Below are 22910 nucleotides of genomic sequence, written 5' to 3' on the forward strand. Positions count from 1 at the left end.
AATATGTTGTACTGCTGTGCATCTGGTGTCACTGCCAATGAAACATTGAAAATATGTCTTTCCACAAGTTTCCAGTGTAGGGTTGTCATGATACCAACATTTCTGTAGTCGATACCAGTGAAATTTCACGATTCCCAATACCAATTTTGATGTATTGAAGTCCTTTATTTACAGTAAAAAGTTAAATATGAATATGACTTCATGTGACCCTGCATACACATGTGTGGATGTTGTATTTTGGCTTCGATATACGCAACAAATCATTTCATTTAATTTAAAGTGACTTATCTCAGGAGAATCTTTGCTGCCAGTTAAGGGTAATACTTTCGATGCACTGAGTCATGTGACAAAACAACATAGCGCCGATCACAGTGGAGTTTGTCTTTGGGAGAAATGCCAACAAAACTACATCTGGTAAGAAACTGAATTATGTTTTTACACTGAAACCTGTTAGAGTCAAAAGAGTAGAGTCCCTAGTTTAATCCGATTTGCCATTTAAAAATTTGAGCAATTTATCGCTAAACGCCACGTTGCTAAACACAGTGTACACTAATGTGTACTTTAGCTCATCTTTCCCTAAGAAATTCTATATTTATGTGCATAATCACATTGAGAACAATGTTTTGCTTTCAGAGGATTTATAAGGAGTTTGGATGAAAATATGGTGCATTTCAAACTGTTCTGAGACCAGTGCAGAGAGACAGCACACTGGAGCCATTCACTAAATACCACTCAACATGGTTGACAGACATGGGACAATGGTAATCAGTACGTAGATTCAGAATTTATAATGTATAATTTTATTTGAGCATAGCTGGCAGTGATTGGTCGATGCTGGCCATTACTTGTTTCAGAATGAATTATGCTAATTTCTAATTGGTAAAATGATTCAGCACTGGCTATCACTTGTTTGTTTAGAAAATTGAGATTATGTTGCCAGAGTAGAAAAAAACATTGTAACATAAATGTCAAATCAAGTCAAAAAATGGTATTTGTGTACTGTAGTTTTTTATTTGTGCTTTTCCCAATACACATTGTTCAAAAGTAGCTTTACAGAAAATCAGCTGTAATGTCTGTAAGGGTTCAAAAACATGAATAACCAACACTCCTGGAAGCATAATAAACAATTTGATTTAAAAAAATCTGACTTTCTATAGCTTGGTATTATTTAAAATTTCACAACTTAGTTCCGCTGTCCACATATGTGGACATACATTTTTAGGAAAACGATTTACTCTAGAATAAAAAAAAAAAAAAAGAAAAAATGTATTAGGTGCTACTGGTTAAAAATCAAAAAAGGAAAATGAAAATGCACACAGAAGTCACGCTTGGGTCTCAGGAGGACAAATATGAACTAATTCAATTAAATATGTATAATTAAATTATAACACTTTCATGTAGCTTTCAAGTATTTCTCAATTAATAAATATTGCTTTATGTTTTTTGATAAATTTTTCAAGTAAACAGAAATGGTGCTGTTTGGCTGCATTTACACTGCAACTCAAATGCACAGATCCAATATTTTGACAGACCATTTATGTTTCTATTTCAGTAGACCAAAAAAGTCTAATCAAAACCGAGGATCTAATTTTCAAATACATAACAGTATGACATATTGAACTGGGTGTACTTTCCACACAACATTGTTTTTATTTTGGCGTCTACTCTGACTAAAGCCTTTTGGCACTGTCGAGAATGATCTACTACCTTATGCATGTTATCTAATAGTTTAAATAGTTTAATACCGAACACTTGTGTTGTGTTTGCAACTTTGTTGGTTGGCAAATGTGCAACTGACATTCTGCTGTTCCTGTCAACCAATGCAGACATGAAGCAGAGTCTTTGACAGCTATCAGCCCACCTCTACTCCTCACCCAGGACCAACTCTCCTGCTCTCAACTCTGTAAACTTTGTCAATGATGATAAATTGAATGTTGTGTGGCTCATCTGCCACTCACTGGTCAATCTGATGATATGGGTCAGACTGTTATTGAGTTATAAGCAGATTTGCAATCTCTCTCTCACTCTCTTTCTCTCTCCTGATCTTGTCTGATTGATGCCATTTTAATTGGTCCCATGTTGTGCTCTGGCTGGATTGGAGAGTGCTTGTGGGTGGCATGTCTGGGGCTGAAGTGCCATTGGCGTGGGTGGAGGCTGCCCCGAGCTCCTCTTGGCTGTCTGACCGTGGGCGAATATAGCCATTCATTTCAAACTCTCATCAGCTCAGCCTTCCACAAGCCAATCAGGAGAACAGGGGATGAAATATAAACAACAGACAGAGAGGTACGGACAGAGGTGTAGAAGGATGAATACAATGTTGATGGAAAGGAGAGAGTGTGGTTTGGAGGAGCACACATGCAGTCATCCCTGATCACCATGGACACAGTCACTAGGGAACGTGCTCACATATTCTCACCTGGTGCATGTCATCAGACTTGAATGAGATAAATAATGAGTGTAAGGTGTTAAGAATGGCTCTGTTACCAAACATAGTGAGCTGACTTGCTATCTACTGCTTACATAGGCAGCTGCCTTCTAAAGAGATTGAACCTTATATTGTAAGTGACTGATTGGAATACACTACGAAGGCAGGAAATCTGCATGCCACACTAACTGTGCTATCCATGGGAGACTCAACTCATAATAGAGCGCAACAGTCTTGTTCCGAATGTAAAAATCCTGTTAATTTTCTCCACAGACAAATTGATTTGTAACAATAACTATAAACCTTCAAATACAGACCTACCGTGAGCTCTTAGGTTGCTAATCAGCAGTATATTCTTCTGTTAAAATCAGCAGTTTTTTTTAAATAGTGTTCAATAGAGCGCAACAGTGCCCACCCCCTTTTTAGCCTCCCTGGTTCCAGAAGTATTTTTCCTTATTCAGTTGTTCCATAGGCTTTTCATAAAAGTCTTCATAAAAGCGTTCAAGCCATGAACCAAACCAGCCAGCTCCGAGGTGAATCATAAGACAATAAACTTTGATTTGAAGCAAAAACATTTAAAAAGACAGAGGTACAAGACTGTGAACTTACTGTCTTTTATGAGGAAGTGAACTGCAATCCCATGAAGCATTGCAAATGACGTAATCAAATTAAATCATACCCTCATGAAAGACATTAAAGGGATGGTTCCCCTCAAAAATGAAAAAATTATCATTTACTTACCCTCATGCCATCCCAGTTGTGTATGTCTTTCTTTCTTCTGCAGAACACAAACGAAGATTTTTAGAAGAATGTCTCAGCTCTGTACATCAGTGGTGGCCAGCACTTTAAAGCTCCAAAAAGCACAGAAAGTCAGCATAAAAATAATCCATACGACTCCAGTGGTTAAATTAATGTCTTCTAAAGCGATATGATCGCTTTGTATTAGAAACAGATCAATATTAAGTTTTTATCAATATAAATGTTCACTTCTGGTCGCTCTCCAATGCAAGTTCATGAGAGGACCGAGTTCATGCAGCCTACACAGTCTTTGGTCCAGTTCGGAATGGCATACTAACGTAAAACTCTTACTATTTCTGTTATAAACGGACATCACATGGCAGAAGTAGTAGAAATAGTATGGATATTGGTCCATTCCGAACTCACTTTGTCTTTTTGTCAGATTTTCAAATATTTCTCTTCTTCAAATCAAAGTTTGTAATGTTTTTATTCACCTCAGAGCTGGTTGGTTGGTTCATAGCTTAAAAAGCTTTTATGAAGGATTTTATTAAATCCCATTTGAAAAAAATATTTCCAAGACAGCTGAAAAAGATGACGGTCAATTTTGTGCTCTATTGCTTCCAACAGAGTTTGTCGGTAGCATGTCGCTAAGCTAACGACACAATACTCTAATAAGCATAAAAATACATAGCACACACAAATATTGGGTAAAATAGTCAATTTTATTTAGATTTAACTTTTTTATTCAATATTTTTCAGTACTGATTGAAATATAACTGTATTTATAGTCAACATTGCTCTTGCTTCGTCCGCCATCTTGGATTAACTTTTTCACTGAGCTTGTCGGAATGCATTCTTGAGTTGTCTTTGTCCATGAAGGATATATTTGATGCTGTCTTAAATTTAGGTGAAGCAAGGTATCTTTTGGAACAGACTTTGCATCAGGAGTGCCCTTATGATGCCTTAAAATGCTGCCTAGGTAGACAGCTCACTAGGTTTTGCAACATAGATTAATTCCTCACTGCCTAGTTTTAATTCTTGCTGAATTTAAAATGTCATCTACTCTGACTAGGTCTATAAAGTGAATACAGAGTGTATAGAGTTGTATCATGTCTTCCCCACTGACTTTGTGTGTGTGTGTGTGTGGTAGGGATGCACCGATACCACATTTTCTCTTCCGATTCTGATATCGGAAATCTCAGTATCGGCCGATACCGATCCCAAGCCGATACCAGTGTTGTTTTTTTGCATAATCAGTTTAGAATATCTTTACATTATTGTGTGGAACTAATTGGGAGTGCTCTTTAATATGTAAAGAAACACAAACCTCTAACTGCACATTATTTCAATATAAATGTATAGCTTATTAAGAAACACTTTATTATTAACTAGTATACTAGATAATGTAGCAGCAAAATTATTATTATTATTATTATTTTTTCTCAAAAATGTTTCAGCTTGCATCTGGACTTTAAAGGATTCAGATCTCTTTTTTGATCAATTTAGTTGTAAGACATCAGTCATTTTTCATTCACACACATATTTTTTGGAACCCATTCAACTTTAATATTGTTATAAATTGTAAAGAAATACTAGTGATGACAATAATAATAATAATAAATTGTTATTAATATTATTATTATTATTGACTTTTTAATTTGAAATACAACAGTAATATATTTAAATCATGCACTTTTTATACCCTCACGCTTTTATTTTGACATTCTAAACTCTCCAGGAAGTCCTGCATGTGTCTGTTTGTAGGCAAGTTCACAGTAGTTTAATTCGCTTTTTATTCAAATTCTGGTAAAAATGCACCTCCAGTGCCATTCTAAATGCATATTATAAGTGAACCGAACTATTGAGCACCTACATCTAAGATGCTGTTCTTGAATAGCGCTCAAATATTGTGTGCCGCTGTGAAGGCTAAAAATAGCCCCGAGTGCATCACCAGCCTGTGCGTGAGTTTGTGTCAACAGAGCAGCACCATTCACTAATGCGCTGGCACTGCGCATACTATATATTTACTTATTAAACACAGCCTTTTGTGATTCACAGAGCTATCGCAAGTGGCTTTGAATAAAATGCACGAGTCATATGAACTGCTTTAATGGTGTTTTTATGGTTCTTTTATGTCATTTTTGGAGCTTGACAGTAACGAACATGACTAACACACAGTATCGGATTTGGATCGGGCTAGTCGGACCGATACCTGATCTGTCTAAAAGCTTCAGCATCGGAGCCGATACCGATTCAGATATCAGATCGGTGCATCCCTAGTGTGTGGTACTCTAATGTGAACTGTGTTGCTGGGAGGTATAGGTGTGTCCTGGTTAAGCCCTGTTTTTTGAGCAGATGGATAATGTATTATGTAAGCACATCTATCCCATTAATGGCCCTTTTAGCTTCTGCGCTGTTCTCCTGAGCAGCTGTCCGCTCCAGAAGATAGGATGCTCTCTAATATCAGACAACACACACACACACACACACACACACACACACACACACACACACACACAACTTGCCCTAAGAGCACCCTGACATGAGACAGCAGATACACACACTCACTGTATGTCCCCCAGGAGCCTTGCATAGGTAATTGTATCCAGTCTATTCCCTCTGTGGGGGCTGTGTGCTGCCCTACGGGGAGTTCTCAGCCATAATCACACCTCTGCAGCAGATCCCCTTACAGGCAGCATTAAAATAATGCAGCCCACATATATACTGATGTACTGGAAGACAAGAAGTGGGGGAGTTGGATGGTGTAAGTTTATTGGAACAAAACAAGAGAGAAAAAGTTGTTAGACTCTCTCTACTCTCCTCCGTCTGAACAGTGGCTTGACCGGAAAAAAAAGCAAAATGTAATTAAGAGATTGTACGTGTAATCTGTGCCTTCCAAATACACTCTTTCTCCAAATACACTCTGTATTTAACCCAGAAGGAATATTCCGGGTTCAGTACAACTCAATCGACAGCATTTGTGGCATAATATTGATTACCACAAAAATAATTTTTGACTTGCCCCTAATTTTCTTTAAAAAAATAAAAAGTTATAGTGAGGCACTTACAATAGAAGTGAGTGGGGCTAATTTGTAAACATTAAAATACTACCTATTTTAAAAATATAGCCACAAGATGTAAAAAGAATGCGTGTTAACATTAGGGACGCACCGATACCACTTTTTCTCTTTCGATCCGATTCCGATATCGGAAATCTCAGTATCGGCCGATCCCGATCCGATACCAGTGTTGTTTTTTTGCATAATCAGTTTAGAATATCTTTACATTATTGTGTGGAACTAATTGGGAGTGCTCTTTAATATGTAAAGAAACACAAACCTCTAACTGCACATTATTTCAATATAAATGTATAGCTTATTAAGAAACACTTTATTATTAACTAGTATACTAGATAATGTAGCAGCAAAATTAACAGTAATTCCAGTATAAGTCATCAGTAGAAATTTTTCAACTTGTATCTGGACTTTAAAGGATTCAGATCTCTTTTTTGTTCAATTTAGTTGTAAGATATCAGCTCATTTTCATTCACACAGTTATTTTTTGGAACCCATTTAACTTAAATATTATTATCATTTGTAAATAAATAATAAAATATTATAATAGTAATATATAGTAATATATCTCAATCGTGCACCTTTAACTTTTAAACCCTCATGCTTTTATTTTGACATTCTAAATTCTCCAGGAAGTCCTGTATGTTTGTCTGTTTGTAGGCAAGTTCCCATTAGTTTAATTAGCTTCTTATTCAAATTCTGGTAAAAATGCACCTCCAGTGCCGTTCTAAATGCATATTATAAGTGAACCGAACTATTGAGCATCTACATCTGAGATTTTGTTCGTGAGTAACGCTCAAATATTGTGCACTGCGTGAAGGCTAAAAATAGCCGCGAGTGTGTGTAAGCAGCGCCATTCAATAACGTGCCGGAGCTGCGCGTGCATTTTATATATTTACTTATTAAACACAGCCTTTTGTGATTCACAGAGCTATCGCACATCTTCAAGTGGCTTTGAATAAAATGCACGAGTCATATGAACTACCTTAATTGTGTTTTTATGGTTCTTTTATGTCATTTTTTGAGCTTGACAGTAATGAACATGACTAACACACAGTGTCGGATTTGGATCGGGCTCGTCAGACCGATACCCGATCCGTCTAAAAGCTTCAGTATCAGAGCCGATACCAATCCAGATATCGGATCGGTGCATCCCTAGTTAACATGATTTCAGTGTGATAAAATTGCTTACAACAAACCCTAAAACCCAAAAATAACTAAAAATGATGATTAAATCAACTTTACATCTCAAATATTACACAAGTTTTAACAGAACAATTAATGTAAGTGCTTTTATAAAATTCTAAGCTTCATATTTTTGCCTTTAAACCCTCCAAAAATTGGCCTCATTCACTTCCATTGTAAGAGCCTCACTAAAACCTTGATTTTTGCTTTTTTTTATTTTTTTAACAAAAGGATGGACAAGTCAAAATTACATTATCAACATTATGCCACAAAACAAATGCAAGTTAAGCTCAAGCGATTGAGCTTAACTTGCATTGAACCCGGAATATTCCTTTAAAGGGTTAGTTCACCCAAAGTTGAAAATTCTGTCATCATGCACTCACTCACTTTTTTTGTGAAACATAAAAGGAAATGTTAGGCAGAATTTTAATCACCATTCACTTTCATTGTGATTGTGGAATCATGGAAAAAAGATGCAATGAAAGTTGAGAGTTCAACATTCTGCCAGGCATCTCTTTTTATATTTATGCAAGAAAGAAAGTCATACGGGTTTGGAACAACATGATGGTGAGTAATTGATGTTTTGAAATTTTGTTTTTGGGTGAACCATCCCTTTAAATGACATTCACAATGATGGCAATATGCAGCTACATAGTTAATTGGCCAAGTTCTAAATAGCATACTGACTCCTTACACCTTAGCCAAATACATTTAAACTCAGTTTTTCACAAGTCCTGACATTTAATCATAGAAAACTTTGCCTGTCTTAGGTCAGTTAGGATCACTACTTTATTTTAAGGTCAGAAGTTTACATACAGTTTGTTAGTATTTGGTAGCATTGCCTTAAAATTGTTTAACTTGGGTCAAAAGTTTTGGGTAGCCTTCCACAAGCTTCTCACAACAAGTTGCTGGAATTTTGTCCCTTTCTTCCAGATAGAACTGGTGTAACTGAGTCAGGTTTGTAGGCCTCCTTGCTCGCACATGCTTTTTCAGTTCTGCCCACAAATTTTCTATTGGATTGAGGTCAGGGCTTTATGATGGCCACTCCAGTACCTTGACTATGTTGACAAATTACAGGACTCCTACCCCCAACCCTGTAGGGAACCAACAACTGGCTGACGACCTGAATGTGTTCCACTGCAGATTTGAAAGGCCCAATCTCACACCCCACACCCACTCTGACCTTCACTTCACACAAACACCAACACCTCCTGCAGTCCCCCTCCAACCTCCTCCTGCTACTCAACCTGCACTTAAGATCTGTGAAGATGATGTGAGGCGCGTCTTTCGGAAACAAAAGACGAGGAAGGCTTCAGCCCAGATGGCGTCTCACCAGTGTGTCTTCGATCCTGTGCTAACCAGCTGGCCCCCATTTTACACAGATCTTCAATAGATCACTGGAGCAGTGTGAAGTCCCATGCTGCTTCAAATGCTCAATCATTATTCCTGTCCCAAAGAAACCAAAAATCACAGGACTTAATGACTTGTCCTGTCGCCCTGATGTCTGTTGTCATGAAGTCATTTGAGAGACTGGTTTTGGCCCACCTGAAGAACATCACTGGACCCTTTCTAGATCCCCTTCAATTTGCTTATCGAGCAAACAGGTCTGTGGATGATGCAGTCAACATGGGATTGCATCATATCCTGCAACATCTGGACAGACCAGGGACATATGCAAGGATCCTTTTTGTGGACTTCAGTTCAGCTTTCAACATCTTCATCCCAGTTATACTCCAGAATAAATTACACCAACTCTCTGTTCCCATGTCTATCTGTCAGTGGATTACCAGCTTTCGGACTGACAGGCAGCAGCTTGTGAGACAGGGAAACTCACTAGCACCTGTAAAATCAGCACTGGTGCCCAACAGGGATGTGTGCTCTCCCCACTACTCTTCTCCCTCTACACCAATGACTGCATCGCCAAGGACCCCTCTGTCAAGCTCCTGAAGTTTGCAGACGACACCACGGTCATCGGCCTCATCCGAGATGACGATGAGTCTGCATACAGAAGGGAGGTTGAACAGCTGGCTGTCTGGTGCAGTCAAAACAACCTTGAGCTGAACACACTCAAAATGGTGGAGATCATTGTGGACTTTAGGAGAAACACCCCAACACTGACCCCCCTCACCATTCTAAACAGCACTGTGGCAGCAGTGGATTCATTCAGGTTCCTGGACACTACCATCTCACAGGACCTGAAGTGGGAGACCCACATTGACTCCCCAGCCTAGCAGAGGTTGTATTTCCTTCACCAACTGAGGAAATGCAACCTGCCACAGGTGCTGCTGATACAGTTTTACTCAGCAGTCATTGAGTCTGTCCTCTGCACTTCAATAACTGTCTGGTTTGGTTCAGCTACAAAATCAGACATCAGAAGACTACAAAGGACAGTTCGGACTGCTGAGAGGATTATTGGTTGCCCCCTACCCCCCTTCAAGAACTATATACTTCCAGAGTGAGGAAAAAGGCTGGAAAAATCACTCTGGACCCCACTCACCCTGCCCACTACCTTTTTGAACTGTTGCCTTCTGGCCGACGCTTCAGAGCTCTGAGCACCAGAACCGTCAGGCACAGGAACAGTTTTTCCCTTAGGCTATCCATCTCATGAACAGTTAAATTGCCCCATTGAGCAATAACTATGTGCAATACACAGTTTAGTCTTTCTTATATTTATCCAACACATCCAACCTCTTCTGCCATTTCATTCCTCTGAAAAAACAAACAAACAAAAAAAACATTTGCACTGTACATAACAGATTTGTATTTGCACTGTACATAACAGATAACAGATTGAATTAGATTTGCACTACCCATGTGTATGTGTGTATGTATGTATGTGTGTGTCTGTACGTTTGTGTATAATTAGTTGTATTTTTAATTATTATCTATGTCTTGCGGCTGTTTTTGTATTGTTTTTGTATTGTTGTACACTGGAAGCTCCTGTCACCAAGACAAATTCCTTGTATGTGTAAACATACTTGGCAATAAACCTGATTCTTATTCTGATTCTGATTCTTGTTGTCCTTAAGCCATTTTGCCACAACTTTGGAGGTATGCTTGGGGTCCTTCCTCATGATGCCATATATTTTGTGAAGTGTACCAATCCCTCCTGCAGCAAAGCACCCTCACAACATGATGCTTCCACCTCCATGGTTCACGGTGGGGATGGAGTTCTTTGGCTTGCAAGTCTCACCCTTTTCCTCCAAACATAACGATGGTCATTATGGTCAAACAGTTCAATTTTTGTTTCATCAGACCAGAGAACATTTCTCCAAAAAATCTTTGTCCCCATGTGCACTTGCAAACTGTAGTCTGGCTTTTTTATGGCAATTTTGGAGCAGTGGCTTCTTCCGTGCTGAGCAGCCTTTCAGGTTATGTCGATATAAGACTCGTTTTACTGTGGATATAGATAATTGTCTAGCTGTTTCCTCCAGCATCTTCACAAGGTCCTTTGCTGTTGTTCTGGGATTGATTTGCACTTTTTGCACCAAACTACGCTCATCTTTAGGAGACAGAATGTGTCTCACTCCTGAACGGTATGATGGCTTTGTGGTCCCATGGTGTTTATACTTGTGTACTATTGTTTATACAGATAAACTTGGTACCTTCAGGCATTTGGAAATTGCTCCCAAGGATTAACCAGACTTGTGTTTTTTTTTTTTAAGTTTTGGCTGATTTCTTTTGATTTTCCCATGGTGTCAAGCAAAGTGGCACTGAGTTTGAAGGTAGGCCATCATCCACAGGTACGACTCCAGTTGACTCCAATTAGCCTATCAGAAGCTAATTGGCTAATTGCCTAAAGGCTTGACGTAATGTTTGGGAATTTTTCAAGTTGCTTAAAGGCACAGTTAACTTAGTGTATGTAAACTTCTGACCCACTAGAGTTGTGAGATAGTCAATTAAAAGTGAAACAATCTGTCTGTAAACAATTATTGGAAAAAATACTCATGTCATGCACAAAGTAGATGTCCTAAACAACTTGCCAAAACTATAGTTTGCTAATATGAAATCTGTGAAGTGGTTCAAAAATGAGGTTTAATAACTTCAACCTAAGCGTATGTTAACTTTTACGTATTTAAACAATTTATTTTCAGTAATCATGTTTCCATCCAATTTGCGTTTTTAATTTACAGAATATTGTAAAAAAAAAAATTGGAATAAAGCCGCATTTCCATCCCATGTGTTAAAGAGAAAAAAATCGTCACTTCTGGAGAAATTGGTGCAAAATTAATATGAAAATGGAAGTTTAAGCCACTGTGGCTCTTTTATTAAATGTACTTGGGGTTTAGAGTACGCAGACAAATGCTCTGACGAACTTCATGTTGGCTAGTGTTCAACGACAGATGCCTTTCGTCTTGGAGCATGTCAGACAGTTCTGAGTAGTCAATCATTTTGATGTTTTGCATTATATAATATAATCAGAACAGCATTTCAGATGCTATGCAATGGTATTGATTATGTTCTCTGAGTGAATTATGTATTCGCTTGGCTTGAGGTAGAGTCACACAACATTTTTAAAGCGTATCTACAGTTTATTCCTATAGAAATTTTATGGAATATATTTGGTAAATGTGTTTCCGTTGTAGTTTATGCGTATGTCTTCTTATTGAATAAAAAAAATGTATCCACCTCAAGTGAGCATATATGTTTTTTTTGTACATTTTATTCACATCTTGGTGTTTACATCTAGCATTTTTATACAATATTCCAAAATTCCCATAAAATATGTGGATGGAAACCCAGCTAGTGAGACTTGTTGATTTCTGGTGACATGAATGGCAGTGACCGTTGCTGATGCGATGTGGGTGTGTCCAGCAATGCAACAAAATAGAGAAAAGTTTAACTTTATGCTAGGGCTGGGTAAAAATATTGATTTTCCGATGCATTGTGATCTTTGTTTAAATGATCTCAATATCGATTCTTAAATCCCAAGATCGTTCTTTCACTTTATGTGTCAACCCTCTATAATGCAAGTAAATCACTCACGTTCAACCAAATCTCATACTATGCGATTAAAAATGTCTGTGATTAGTCACTGGTTAATAAATGTTTAAATTTCACTTACCAGTGATTGAGTAGTATAGTGGAGAAGAAGTTATTAGCACAGAGGTTCCTTTACTACGTGTTGAGAGGAAAAGTTTGGTGTATCCAAAGACGAGATCCACGGATCCATATGTTATTGAATATTGTCTCTTTTAATAGCCTTTCTGTTTTTTTACAGACAGTTGTTAATTAAAAACAACCATAAAATAAACATTTAATTCTAATCAGACATGAATGCACTAAAGAAACCATGCACATCTTCTCTCGTTATATGCGCTCACTGGCTGATACAGGTAGTCTTAGAGAGACAGTACCGATTTAGCACGTGTTTTACATATCAAAGTAAATACTTGTAAATAGGACAAATTATGCAAGTAAACAATAAACATTTAACAAAAATATATATACAACATAATACATGCAATTTCAAGACATTAGTTGAAGGTAGGGCTGGGTATCGCCTGGCACCTCACGATACAATACGTACTGCAATACACATTTGATGATTCGATATATTGCGATACATCACAATATTGTTATATGATTCAATTACAAATCAATTTCAATTTTAATTCCACTTCATTTGATTATGTTTTTGTTATATGCTGATTTCTGATGAGAAACATAATGTTTTTGTCGCTTGGGGAGATCATTAAATTGATTTGGAAGTAACAGAGTGCCAACTTTGTTGTGTGTTTACATGATATGAATACACAAATAGTTGAATATAAATATCAATACATGGATCTAAAATATCGATACAATATCATGAGAAAAAGAATCGTGATATATCGATATTTGGTTGTATCGACACAGCCCTGATTGAAGGTATAGACTAAATCGAACATGTTCAAAAGATAAAATGTGACCAAATTGATGAAAAACTAATGATAAAATATAATTAGCAAAATTTATATTTTCAAATTGTACCTAGAAGTGTTGCCTAGAAGATTCCTTTACAATTAAGAGCATTAGCTTAGAGAGAATTTATTTCATATGTAAGCAAAATGGACATTGTAACATAAATGTACCCATACGAATCGATAACGAATCAAGATAAAAATTGAATCGAATTGAGAGCTTGTGAATCAGAATCAAACCGAAACGGGAAATCTGTATCAATACCCAGCCCTACTTTATGCAAATGAGCAATGACACAATGTGGCAACTGCCTATAGGAGTGAAAATAGTAGAACTCACGTGACCTTTCGTTGAGTGTTGGCAGGACAGAGAAGTTAATGTCACTGTGAGCAATTTTTACTGAACTAAATGATTTGTCTCTGCCCACATACAACCATATAATAAAAAATTATGTGTGGAAGACTGTGTCAAAAATTGTCTATGTTCTGAATGAGTTGGATGCATGCATTGCAATCGATCTTCTTGTTTATATGATGCATCATGCATTACTGCAACTTATTTCCAAACGCTTTCCCCTGCAGTATGTTTATATGTTAATTTCTACCAGCAAGGAAACTGATTCATTGTCAAAATAGAATGACATAATTTTTTTTTTTTTTTTTTTTTTTTTTTTACAAAACGTCATCTTGATAAGTGATAAAATTGTTGTCAGTGTGAATGCATCATACACATTTACTGACAGAGGACACATGTTCTGATGTTAAGTAATTTCACAGTTGTTTGTTTGATTAAGGAACACTGTCCCCCTCAAAGGCATCACCTGACTTCTAGAATGCCGAGAGCTGGAGTGGTCACATGGTGAATCAGGTGGTTCTTGGCCGCCAGTTCCACTCATGATCAACATGTATACAAAATTACTGCGGTCCACAAAGGGGCAAATTAAGGGGAAGATTGCATTAGAATCAATGATGTGTTTGTTCATATTCTCTGTTGGCTGGGTTGACTTAGATCATGAGGCTTTTGAGAACCTCTCTGTTTGGTGACTGATCGGTGTCATACCAGAGTATTTGGATACGTTTCCACTGTTGAGCCTGAAGATGGAGGTGGGCCTCAGAAAGTGTTTGTGTGCGTCAGTGTTTATGTTTGATGGAAAAGCTTAACCTCCTGAGACCCGAGTGTGACTGCTGTGGCCATTTTCCATTTACCTTTTTGATTTGTAACTAGTAGCACCTAAAAAACAAGCAAAAAAATTGATGTCCACATATGTGGACAGCGGGACTAAGTTGTGAAATGTTAAATAATACCAAGCTATAGAAAGTGAGATTTTTTTCATCTTACTGTATATTTTCAAGAGGTTATTGTTGGTAATTCATGTTTTTGAGATGTTACAGACATGACATCAGAAATTAGCATAATTAATTCTGATTCAAAGTAATGGCCAGCATCACCCAATCACTGCCAACCATGTTAAAATTATACATTATAAATTCTGAATCTACCTCCAGTGTGCTGTCTGCCTGCACTGGTCTTAGAAATGCATCTTATTTTCATCCTAACTCCATATAAAGCCTCTGAAAGCAACATTTCTTAGATTTTGGATGAACCCATTGATTCTCAATGTGAAAATTCACAGTGAATATAGGAATGCATTTACTAAAGTTAATGAATAGAACTGTATTGTACAGTGATAGAAAATATATATATTAAAATGAAGCGAAAAGACCCACAGATGTGTTCATGTTAAAAGTTATTCAGAAGAACTAACATGTTTTGAGGGAATAATTTCCCAAAATCCACGTATGTGGACATCATGATTATCAGCACGCTGACACGCATAAAATGAAGTTTTTAAAGCGGCATATCAAACAAAACTAGAGATGCTAATCTTTACACCCAAACAGGTTTCAATAAAAAAAAAAACATAAAGAGCTTTCTAACTAGAGGCACTTTTGTTGACTCTGTGCCCGTAGAAGCACCTCACAGAAATCAGCGTCATGTTGTTTTGTCATGTGACTTGGTGCGCCAAAAGTGTAACCCTTAAATGACAGTCTAGAGTGTTGTGATCAGTATTCAGTTGGTTTAAATTAATTACAATTATGCGATGCATAGAGCAAAGCCAAAATACAACGTCCACGAATGTGGGCATGAGGTCGCATGAGGTTAAGGTGAAGTGGGACAATAATTATTGTTTCAAACTAGTTTTCTGTCTTTCATTGGTTGCACTAACAGACAGTTCTGTCCCAAACTCACAACGCCTCTGGGTCAAAGTACCAGGGCTGAGATTAGTGATCATCAAATATGGTTTCTTTCATTGCAAATTCCTAAATTATTACCCCGTAAAACATTTACACCCTAAATGTTGGTTACAGCTTTGCAAAATACTGATTTAGTAAGATTTAAGTTTTTATTCTATATAATCTATTAAAATGTAATGGTGATGAATGGGACATTCAGTGTCCTGAAGCACTTGTTAGACCCACTTAACCTTCTTTCTGCATCTGTTATTTTACTTAGCAGCTACATCATCCAATGAAAATGAGGAGAGAGTGTTCCGTGAGCGAATGCGACCGCGGAAACGGCAGGGGGCGGTCCGGAGGCGTGTCCATCAGGTTAACGGACACAAGTTTATGGCCACTTACTTGAGACAACCCACCTACTGCTCCCACTGCCGAGATTTTATCTGGTAAGGCGCTATACCCCTTCTCATTCAATAGCTATTTCTATACCATACAGGACCACCTTTACTATAAGAGCCCTTTGACTTAAAAGGTTTTTATGTCATTTTCGAAGGGAAGGCATGACAAAACCTGATGCTAATTACAACCACTCCTGCTTCTGATTGCAACAAAACAGTTTTGAAAATTAATATTAATATTTAAAGCTTCAGCAAATTGGGCCTGGAGAGATGCGTTCATAACTTAGACATATGTTTATTTTTGTCTCTGCAAACAAATCCTCCCTGTACGAATAACTGTTATGTGTCTTACAATTTGCATACCTGGTAAATAGTGCATCTGTGTGACTTCATAGGATGTTGTGTGTTGCTCAGGCAGCTTCACCAATGGATGTCTGTGTTGTAGCAAAACGCCCTCTGCTGGTCAGAAACAGAACTCCACAATCTTTCTATTCTCTGCATTCTGAGAGCTTATCTTGTCTAACACATTTATGTCACTTTGGTTCTGCAGGGGTGTGTTGGGGAAACAGGGCTATCAGTGTCAGGGTGAGTAAGAATCTCTTCATTTGTGCAGTGATAATCAAATTAATTCCTGGTTTCAGGATCCATTCTATTACAGTCTATTGGAAAAAGGTGCCAATTTCTGTTTGTTTAATTACCATGCAAACCTAATAATGCATATAATAAAGGTTTTTTTTATTATTATTTCTAATGCATTGAACTTATTTCATTTGTTTGCATATTCCTGAAATCCCTCAGTGTGCACCTGTGTGGTCCATAAAAGATGCCATGAACTCATTATCACAAAATGTGCTGGCTTGAAGAAACAGGAAGACACTCCTGAAGAGGTCAGTACTGACTGTGACTACATCCTTTCTCTCTTTTACAGGACTGCAGTATGTTCAGAATAGCATAATACCATACTATTTCTATAGTAGTGTGTGTTAGAGGTAGATCAGTAAAACCGATATATCGGTGCCGATAGTTGCTTTTTGGAACTATCGGTTATGGGCAAAAATCTATGCCGATAGTTGCAGATATTTGTTTTATTGTATTATATTTTTATTTTTTTTATCCTCACTTCAATCATATTTTGATATTTTGATTAAATAATCAAGTGTTCTAAATTGAAGAGAGAGCATGCAGCACATCATGTCTCCAACTTTCTTGTGAATAATAATAATAATAAATAAAAAAACCTCACCTGGGGCCGGGTTCTTAAGAAGAAATTTCTCCTTAACTACCATTTTCTTCTTAAATTGTAACTTAAGAAATAATTACGAATATTTTGTATTCCCGAATAAGCTTCGTAAGGAAGTTCTTATCTTTTTTCTTAAGATTGTTCGTAAGAATAAACGTAAGAAGCATTCAAATTCTAGAATTTTTTTGTCTTAAATATCATTGTAAATAACATCTTAAAATTAGGATAACCTCACAGTTGTCTTAAATCCTAAAAGGTAAGATGTTTATTGAATTTACTGGGTTTTTCATGTTGAGTCTGAAGTCGCAGTGGGCTGTTTACGTAGAAATGTTATTTTAGTTTTGTGTTTAATTATATTTTTATTTTCAGCTTGTAAACCATGTAAATGTTATCACCAAATTCAAACAATAAATGTTGTTTTGAAGCTTCTTATTGTGGTGACCAATCATGCTAATTCAAATGGATGAGCTGCATATAGCGCGCTCTCTCCACGATATTTAGAGTTCATAGAAACATAATAATTATAACATTAGAAAGCTGAGACTTTATTTTTCACCCCCCATCCACATCCCAGTCAGAGTTGGGCACAGCGGAGACAGCCTCCGCCACCCTTTCCCATATTTCCCATTATTATCAAGCTTCCCAAGGAGACCTTTTTCCTTGCAGTAATTTCCTCAACAAGAACATCCAGCTCTTATGTACTGAAGTTTTTGTTTCTTTTCTTTTCCTCCATGTCAAATTTATCAAATGGTTGGCAGCAAGTAAATTCTCCTTTGATGGTTAATGTCGTTAAACTAACACATCTCACACACTTTGCATTCAAAAAAAAATTTTTTGCTACTTAAAAAAAAAAAAAGGTTAATAGATCAATTTCATTACAATTTACCAGTGTTGAAGTATTGAATTTGTTGTAGACTATTAGACAAGGCATGCCCATGAGCAGGCTGATCAGACATTGTCAAAGTCTTTTTATTCTTAAGAAAAAATTAAGATGTTCTTAAGAAAATATTTGAGAACTTCTTAAGAATTTTTCAAGAATTGCACTTAGGAACGTTCTTACGAACTTCTTATAATTTATCCTAAGAAATTTCTTAATTTTTCTCGTCAATCTGGTGAATATAGGCTAGAAATTTTAATTTGGTAAATACTTAAATACAGAGTATTCTAACTAAGCCAATTCTCTGTCATTTCAAAATAAGAGTCCCGAAATAAGTAAGTGTATTTCGGGCTTGTTTATAGTTAAAAGTCCTTCATTTTTCTGGTTATTATTGGGCTTTGGTTGCACAATTGACTAAATCTGGAATTTTGTTCATTTTGGAATTTGTAGCCTCTGTTTGTGCCCATCATAGTATGGAAAGACTAAGAATTTTTTTTTAACATTCTATAAATCGATTTTAAAAACTATCGGGCGATTAATTGGTTATCAGCCTATTCGACCACCTTAGTTATCGGTATCTGCAAAATCCACTATCATGAAAAACTAGCCTGACCTACTACATTTGTCAAAATGTCCAATGTACAACAAAGCAAGGAATACTGTATCGCACAAAAATGTGCTTGACTTGAATTTCAATTTCAAGTCTGACAAATTAACCCGATGTAATATCAGCCACAATTTTTTACATTTCTTTTTTGACTGTACAACACCTGTTCCTTGACATGTTTACACAAAAATGGATTAAAATGCAAAATAATTGTTTTTATTTTCGAGATGCATTTTAATGCTACCTAAAGAGGTTATGTGACAGCATGTCAGTGTAACAGTTTGAAATGTTTAAAGTTGCATAATGCACATTGTTTTTACATACTATTTTTTGATATATTAGGCAGTATACAGTGTACATGGTGCAGTATGTAGTAATATGAGAGTATTCCATTTCGAACAGCCAGTGTACCTCAAACTACTGAACACTACACAGGAATTCATCTGCAGATTTATCAATTAAAATGGGGGTATTGTAGTTTGAGTAATTTTTTGTTTTTACAGGTTGGCTCCCAGCGCTTCAGTGTAAACATTCCACACATGTTCAGCATTCACAATTACAAAGTCCCCACTTTCTGCGACCACTGCGGCTCCTTACTTTGGGGACTGATGCGGCAGGGACTGCAGTGCAAAGGTAAGTGAAAGAAGTACTGCAAATACTAGTGAAGTATATCATCTATTTCTCTTGTCATGTTGTCATTTTCCCTTTCTGTCTGTTTTCAGCCTGTAAAATGAATGTCCATCGGCGCTGTGAAAGTAATGTAGCTCCTAGTTGTGGTGTCGATGCCAGAAAAATTGCTAAAGTGCTCTCTGACCTCGGTGTGACACCAGACAAGATCTCCAATAGTACCCAGCGCAGGAAAAAGGTGAGTGATCTAAAATGTCAGTGGAAGGGGACAGTCCAGGTGGACCATTGGGGGATGAATAGTAGACAGCCCTTATGACAGATTACAATTATAACCTTTTGTGGCCCCGCGTGCACATGTGTGGATGTTGTATTTTTGCTTAGCTATAAGCAACGCATAATTTCATTTCATTTAAACTGACTGATCTCAGTTCAGGAGACTCTTGGCTGTCAGTAAAGGGTTAAACTTTTGATGTATGGAGTCATGTGATAAAACAACATGGCATTGATCACAGCGGAGTTTGTCTTTGGGAGAAACGGCAACAAAACTATATATGGTAAGAAACCACATTAAGTTTTTACATTGAAACCTGTTTGAGTCAAAAGATTAGAGTCTCTAGTTTCATTCGATATGCAATTTTTAACATTTGAGTAATTTATTGTGAAAAGCCACGCTGCTAAACATAATGTACACTATAGTGTACAATAGCACAAGGTTTCCATTAGAAATCCTATATTTACTCTTCATTATTACATTAAGAAAAAATATGAAGTTAGGATGAAAATACGGTGCATTTCAAAAAACCGAAATGTTCTATAGCTTTCCAATGAGGCCAAGTGCATTCAATCCAAACTTCCTATCAGAAGTTCGGTTTCAGGCTGCAGATGATGTTTGAACCACTCAGCATGATTGACAGACATGGGACAATGGTAATCAGTGCTTAGAATCTGAATTTATCATTTATAATTTTATTTTAACATTTAACTATTAGAATTAATTCTGCTAACGTCTGATTGGTAAAATACTTCAGCAATGACTATCAATTGCATGTTTGACATTGCAAAAGAGAGAGTATTGTAAAAAACATATAACAGAAAAGTCAAATCAAGTCAAATCATTTTTATTTCTATAGTTTTTTATTTTTTATTTTTTGTGCTTTTCCTAATGTACATTGTTCCAAAGCAGCTTTACAGAAAATCAGCTGAAATTATCTTTAAGGTCTCAAAAACATGAAAAGTCAACACTCCTGGAAACATAATAAACAATTTGATAAAAAAAAAAAAACAATAAAAAAAAAAAAACAGACTTTCTATAGCTTCGTATTACAGTATTTAACATTCCACAACTTAGTCCTGCTGTCCACATATGTTGCCATACATTTTTAGTAAAACTATTTGCTCTAGAATTTTTTTTTTGTTTTTTTTTTTGCATGTTTATTAGGTGCTACTAGTTACAAATGAAAAAGGGAAATGGAAAATGCACACTGCATTCACGCTTGGATCTCAGGAGGATAATGTTGTTTTCATAAAGGGATAGTTCACACAAAAATGCAAATTCTGTCATCATTTACTCACCCTCATTTCATTCCAAGCCTGTATGACTTTCTTTCTTCCATGTAACACTCAAGGAGATGTTAGGTGGAGTGTTAGCCTCACCGATAATGCCACTGTTAATTTCCATTCAATGAAAGTGAATGGTGACTTCGTTAACATTATGCCTAATATTTCCTTTTGTGTTCAACAAAAGATAGAAAGATATACAGGTTTGGAACACATGAGGATGAGTAAATGATGACAAAATTTTCATTTTTTATGAACTATCCCTTTAAATAATGATGCAGTGAAATGAGGCCAGTGATGATTATGATGATGGTGGAAAGGATTTAGGGAAAGGCATTAAAATAATAACATAAGTATTGATATTAAAAATGCTCTTTCTGTTTTCAGTTGACCCCAGGGCAGGACCCTCAGCAACCCACATCAGATACGCCCTCATCACAGGAGTCTGATCGCTGCAAATCGGCTCCAACATCACCCTGCGACCAGGGTACAGAGTTACTCTCTCTTTTTCACACACACTCTGCAATTATAGTCACTTACTATTACATATTCATCATTTATTCTGACACTTACCTCTAACGCTGTTGTGTCTATCTGTAGCAGAGCTTGCAGAACTGGAGAGCATCCGTAAGGCTTTGTCATTCGGCCAGGAGCACAAGTCTTCCTCCTCTTCCTCATGCGGCGGCATTCAGAGCACATCGCCCGAGGGCCGGGAGAATGGACACCTGAAGATAGTCCAGACGAAGAGGATGAGTCTGACCGACTTCTCCTTCATCAAAGTTCTGGGGAAAGGCAGCTTTGGCAAGGTGAGGGACCGCCACAGACAGTTATGCCTTTACAACAACACCTTCCTGTAATAGGATGTAATGGCACCTACATACTAGTGAAAGCTCACTAGACTGGACCTGCCTCTATAAAAATCAAAATGGTCAATTGCTGCCTTCGCCAGAGTGCATTACAGCAACTTTTGTTTGCATGATGGACCTTCTCTTATGTTCTCTCCATACTGTAGGTAATGCTGGCAGAGCTGAAAGGCTCAGATGAAGTTTATGCTGTGAAAGTGCTGAAGAAAGATGTCATCCTGCAAGATGATGATGTGGACTGCACTTTGACAGAGAAACGCATTCTGGCCCTGGCTAGAAAGCATCCGTATCTAACCCAGCTTTTCTGCTGCTTCCAGACAAAGGTACGACAGATACCAAAATCATAACCTGATTCAAGTCTTTTCTTATTTCTGCTCAGATTAAATACTTGAGTTCTACAGCTCTCTACATCAAGGCTTTAAAATATGGAAAAGTCAAATGTGTTCTTATATATCCAGCAGATGGCAGAGCCAGATATGATACAGATGAATTTATCAGAACAGCACTTAGTAACAGAAGCTGTCCAGGAGGTGGCATTGTGGTCTCTTTCTCAAAGTGTTTTTAGACCAGCAAGCTATGGGTGCCTGTTTGTGAACCATGTTTTTCAAGGTTTATCAAGTGGTTTTAGGTGACAGTCTCATGAGTCACATTAAGTTAATGGAAACTACAAACAACTAATGGGCAGAGAGGCTTTTATGAAACTTAAAAGTTTAGCTTGAAGTCAAGTTAAAGGAATATTCCGCGTTTAATACAATAATTTTTTTCAACAGATTTTTGCTTTTTTCAAAGAAAAGGAGGGATAAGTTGCAATTAATTTTTGTGGTAATAAACATTGTGCCACAAATGTTATTGATTGAGCTTAACTTGTATTTAACCTGATATTCCTTTAAGTTTGTTGATTGTCATTCCACTCTTGCGTTCATGGTGCGAATTTCGGGGATCTAGGTGGTCTCAGACTCCCTGAATGCAACAGGAGACCCCTAGAAAGCTAATTTGTGCAACTAAAATCATGTGATTATTATATATGACATTTAACACTGTTATTTTTTAATGCAGTATCAATGAATATGTTAAATTTGACATCAAAATGTTTAATTCTGTTCTGTGTGATTTTCTAAGACCTGATCGGAATCGGAACTGATCAAGATCAGAGCAGATGCTGAACGTGTCATTCAAAC

The 22910-nt window shown here is 36.9% G+C and overlaps 1 protein-coding gene across 2 annotated transcripts in view; it reads left to right on the forward strand.

The window, feature by feature from the left end:
• LOC127423589 (protein kinase C epsilon type-like) overlaps positions 1–22910 on the forward strand; it is an 88864-nt gene that overhangs the window by 36708 nt on the left and 29246 nt on the right. The window contains exons 3-10 of one of the 2 annotated variants that reach the window (XM_051668034.1): positions 15841–16009; positions 16512–16546; positions 16760–16848; positions 19189–19318; positions 19408–19550; positions 21257–21356; positions 21470–21675; positions 21882–22055. In XM_051668034.1, coding sequence (XP_051523994.1) covers positions 15841–16009; positions 16512–16546; positions 16760–16848; positions 19189–19318; positions 19408–19550; positions 21257–21356; positions 21470–21675; positions 21882–22055 — 1046 coding nt within the window. The remainder of the gene's footprint in view (positions 1–15840; positions 16010–16511; positions 16547–16759; positions 16849–19188; positions 19319–19407; positions 19551–21256; positions 21357–21469; positions 21676–21881; positions 22056–22910) is intronic. The other variant, XM_051668035.1, reaches the window with a different exon arrangement.

This window comes from Myxocyprinus asiaticus, chromosome 32 (assembly GCF_019703515.2).
Source record: "Myxocyprinus asiaticus isolate MX2 ecotype Aquarium Trade chromosome 32, UBuf_Myxa_2, whole genome shotgun sequence".
NCBI lineage: Eukaryota > Metazoa > Chordata > Actinopteri > Cypriniformes > Catostomidae > Myxocyprinus > Myxocyprinus asiaticus.